This window comes from Medicago sativa, chromosome 4 (genome assembly GCF_051527215.1).
Source record: "Medicago sativa cultivar Bolivia chromosome 4, Bolivia_mono, whole genome shotgun sequence".
In the NCBI taxonomy this organism is placed as follows: domain Eukaryota; kingdom Viridiplantae; phylum Streptophyta; class Magnoliopsida; order Fabales; family Fabaceae; genus Medicago; species Medicago sativa.
In genome coordinates, this window is record NC_140752.1 from 57393728 (window position 1) to 57397191 (window position 3464).

Here is a 3464-nt window from a genome sequence, read left to right on the forward strand (position 1 = left end):
TGAGTCTGTCATGAATGGCACGGCTGTTTCGCCAGTTTTGTATCGATCTCAATTTTTTATTCCCGACAGTAAGTGACGCCATTGATATTTTCTATATGTTATTTTTGTAGCAGGGGTGTTTTTGTCGAGCAGGCTGGAATGAGGTGTCTCATTTTTCTGTTTTTTTTTCAAGGTGCAATCTCTCTTAACTCTTATGCAAATTGGATACTTACAATATGGGTAGCATGCAATTAACCCCTAGGTTGCGTGTGCAGCTTAATTCATGATTATCTGAACCATGAATTGTCTTTCTCCTATTTCCAATGTTGCATTACTTCCTTCCTTTCTTCTGTTATTATATTCATCATGGGAGCATGAGGTAAGAAAAAGATATCTCTAGATATCTACATCTCCCCCTTTTATATTATAGTTCAGACTTGCTTTCTTTGCTTCTGTTCCGTGACTATGCCGCCGTTGACGATTTTGATTTGGAATATATACTTCTTTTTTCTCTGTCTTACTGGTTTATAGAATCACATGTTTGTAAGGATGAATCAGAAAAAGGGAAGACATTAGATTGTCAAGCAATGTAGCAGCAAGCTCCCAAGTAGTGTGGTATGATTTAACAAACAATATCTTCAAATTTGCATTCTTCATCAATTATTTGATGTATAATTTTTATATATTATGAATCACTTCTTTTTTTGAATAATTTTTGTATAGTTTTATATCAAAGATATTATTATTGTGGAATATGATACCACTTTCTGGTATGAGTTAAAGAGGCTATGGTTAATTAATATTAAAAATGGGATAAAAGACGCATCCACTACTCTTTAATTTGGAATGCATATTTTAACAAGAATGAGATAAAAGAATATCACTACACTTTGAAATGCATATTAGTAAAACAAGACTTTACTTCATATACCGTATCATATTTCAGTTAAAGGAAGATGGAAGTGTGTGGGAAATAAATATGATCTTTGAAACATGTTATGTATAAATTTGCTTTTACTGAAATCATTTAGAACTTCATTTTCAATCTTTTGAGGAGTTAGAATTTGTACAAACCAGATGTTCAAAAAAGCACTCTGAATTTGCTAATAATCTTGCAAAGCACAAAGGTTTGATAATGTTGTACCACGTTGTTTTTGTATATATATTGGGAGAGGGATTATGAATTTGTTAGTTGTAATTGATTTGTTTATCCTTTTGGTGCATTTGTAGAGTTGATACTGATGGTGTCATTGAAAGAGTGAAGGAACTTTTTAGAGGTCATAGAGACTTGATCTTGGGATTTAACACCTTTTTGCCAAAGGGCCATGAGATTACCCTTTCGTCCGAGGATGAGCAACCTCAACCAAAAAAGAAGGTTGAATTTTATGAAGCTACGAGTTATGTGAACACGATAAAGGTTAGAATGTTTGTGAGTTTAATGGATTCTCTTCATGCAGATTTGTTTGCAATGTAGAATTAATAGTTTTAGTTTTGAGCTTAATGGTTCCTTTTTATGCAGACTCGGTTTCAGGGCGATGTTCATGTTTACAAGTCATTTATGGACATATTGAATACGTACAGAAAGGAAAGTAAGCCTATCACCCTGGTCTACAAAGAGGTATGTGCTGTTATAGTCAGGAAAATCTGTAATGTTGGTTTTTTTTTATTTCCTCCAGTACTTGACATATTGCTGTGATACACATTTTAATCATGATTGCACTTCTCCAGGTTGCTGCATTCTTCCAAAACCACCCGGATCTTCTTGAAGGGTTTATTCATCTGTGTCGTGTTGATTGGCGGTGACTGGAAAGCTATCTGTGTGTTGCGTAATTTTCGTGTTGGTCATGCTATAAAACTCGGCATCAGTGGGGAAGGGGGTGCTGATGTTGTGTACCTGAGACATACCCCTTTGCAGTGCACTCGTACAAGCTATATTCATCCTTCGAGCAATGGTGTCAATGAGAAATTTGTATATCAAGTTAACCATTACTTTATGAGGTGCCCTACCAAGAGGGAAAGTACCTGATGTGCTACAGTCGCTTAATGATGTTGTCTACGGAGTGTTTGGTCGTCGTTGTGTCGAGTATGTTGGTTTCTGCCGTGTTTAGTTAGTGTCTTTGTTGTGCAAGGATTATGTGGAGACTATGTTGATTGTTTCTTTGTTATATTTAAGCAGTGTTTGGAAATGAAATGTGTCCATTACTGTCCCGTGCGATAGCACGGGGCGGCGAACTAGTTACCCTTTATAAGTCGTTTCATTTATATTGTAAAAGGACTTATAATTTGCTCTTTTATTTTTTTTCTTTCTAGAATTAATTTCAATTTTCAATTTGAATTTTAGATATGATATGTAGAACAAAGATGTGTTTGTCATGGTCATGATGAAATAGGGTCGTATGTCTATTTTTTTTTTTTTTATCAAATCACCTTTAAAACAATTTGGAATAAATGTGTAACAATATTAGAAAAAACATGTGATGTCTTTTTTCGTAAATATATATTATTGTGTTGTCTATTTTTTTAATCACACAATAACTTTTAATGTGATTTCTTTTCTTTAGTATCATGCAATAAATACGATCTTATATTTGGTTAAAAAATAAGGTGTGTAAATGTCAAATATAAGATCATCATTATTCATTATTCAATAACAGGAAAAAAAAATCATGGATTTGAATTTGTATAATATTGATTCTAATGTAAAAATTGATGAATATTAATGTACAATTATTTTTGTTAGTTGCCGCATTCATATTAATTGAATTTATGAAAAAGGAATCATTTCAAAATTTAAATTTAAATTTTTTAAATCGATTTATATTTAAATTCTAAATTTTTTATTTATCAAAATACAATAAAAATACGAAATACCTATAAAAATTAAAAATACAATTAAAAATATAAAAAAAAATTGAACAAATTTACTTTAGTATTGATAAAATAAGTACCTTTTATGAGGATTTAATTGATTCAAATCAAATTTGTTTATATTTTATGAGATTCTTAATTTTATTATCTTTTTTTGAAATACATTAATATCCTTAAATCGATTCTGATTTTAAGAGATCCTTAGATTTCGGAAAAAGTTTGTATATTAATTTATTGGTTTCTTATACAAGTTTATGCATTAGTTAAATAGAAATAGAATAGAAACAAAATAAATAAATTAAAATAACTTAGAAAAATGCTAAAATCTTCAAGATTAAGGAAATTGAGGTGAAATTTGATGAGAATTAAATTTTTTCTAGATGGCTTTATAGGACAATTAAACAAATTAAAATGATTTTATTTAGTCAATTATTTTTAATGATGTATACGTATTGTTACAACTACAATTTTAATTTCATTTGAGTAAGATAATTTTGCACTTTGAATCTTGGTTATTTTTAACCAGATGCCATTGGTTTACTTGAATCATGTGTTTGCAAAAAGATGTTTCGAGATGGTATAATGTATTTTTTTTTTTTAAATACAACAAACATGTT

At 30.2% G+C, this 3464-nt stretch overlaps 1 protein-coding gene across 1 annotated transcript; it reads left to right on the top strand.

Moving 5' to 3' along the window:
• The first annotated feature begins 353 nt into the window (after positions 1 to 353).
• LOC146930130 (paired amphipathic helix protein Sin3-like 3) lies at positions 354 to 2216 on the top strand. Its single transcript, XM_085707490.1, has 4 exons — positions 354 to 358; positions 1210 to 1396; positions 1499 to 1597; positions 1708 to 2216. The coding sequence occupies exons 1-4, from the start codon at positions 354 to 356 to the stop codon at positions 1780 to 1782; spliced, it is 366 nt and encodes a 121-aa protein (XP_085563616.1). The 3' UTR covers positions 1783 to 2216.
• Positions 2217 to 3464: the final 1248 nt, after the last annotated feature.

Coding starts and splice junctions, on each gene's coding strand:
- LOC146930130 (XM_085707490.1), top strand. Junction 1,397..1,498: donor GTTATGTGAACACGATAAAG/GTTAGAATGTTT, acceptor CTTTTTATGCAG/ACTCGGTTTCAGGGCGATGT. Junction 1,598..1,707: donor TCACCCTGGTCTACAAAGAG/GTATGTGCTGTT, acceptor GCACTTCTCCAG/GTTGCTGCATTCTTCCAAAA.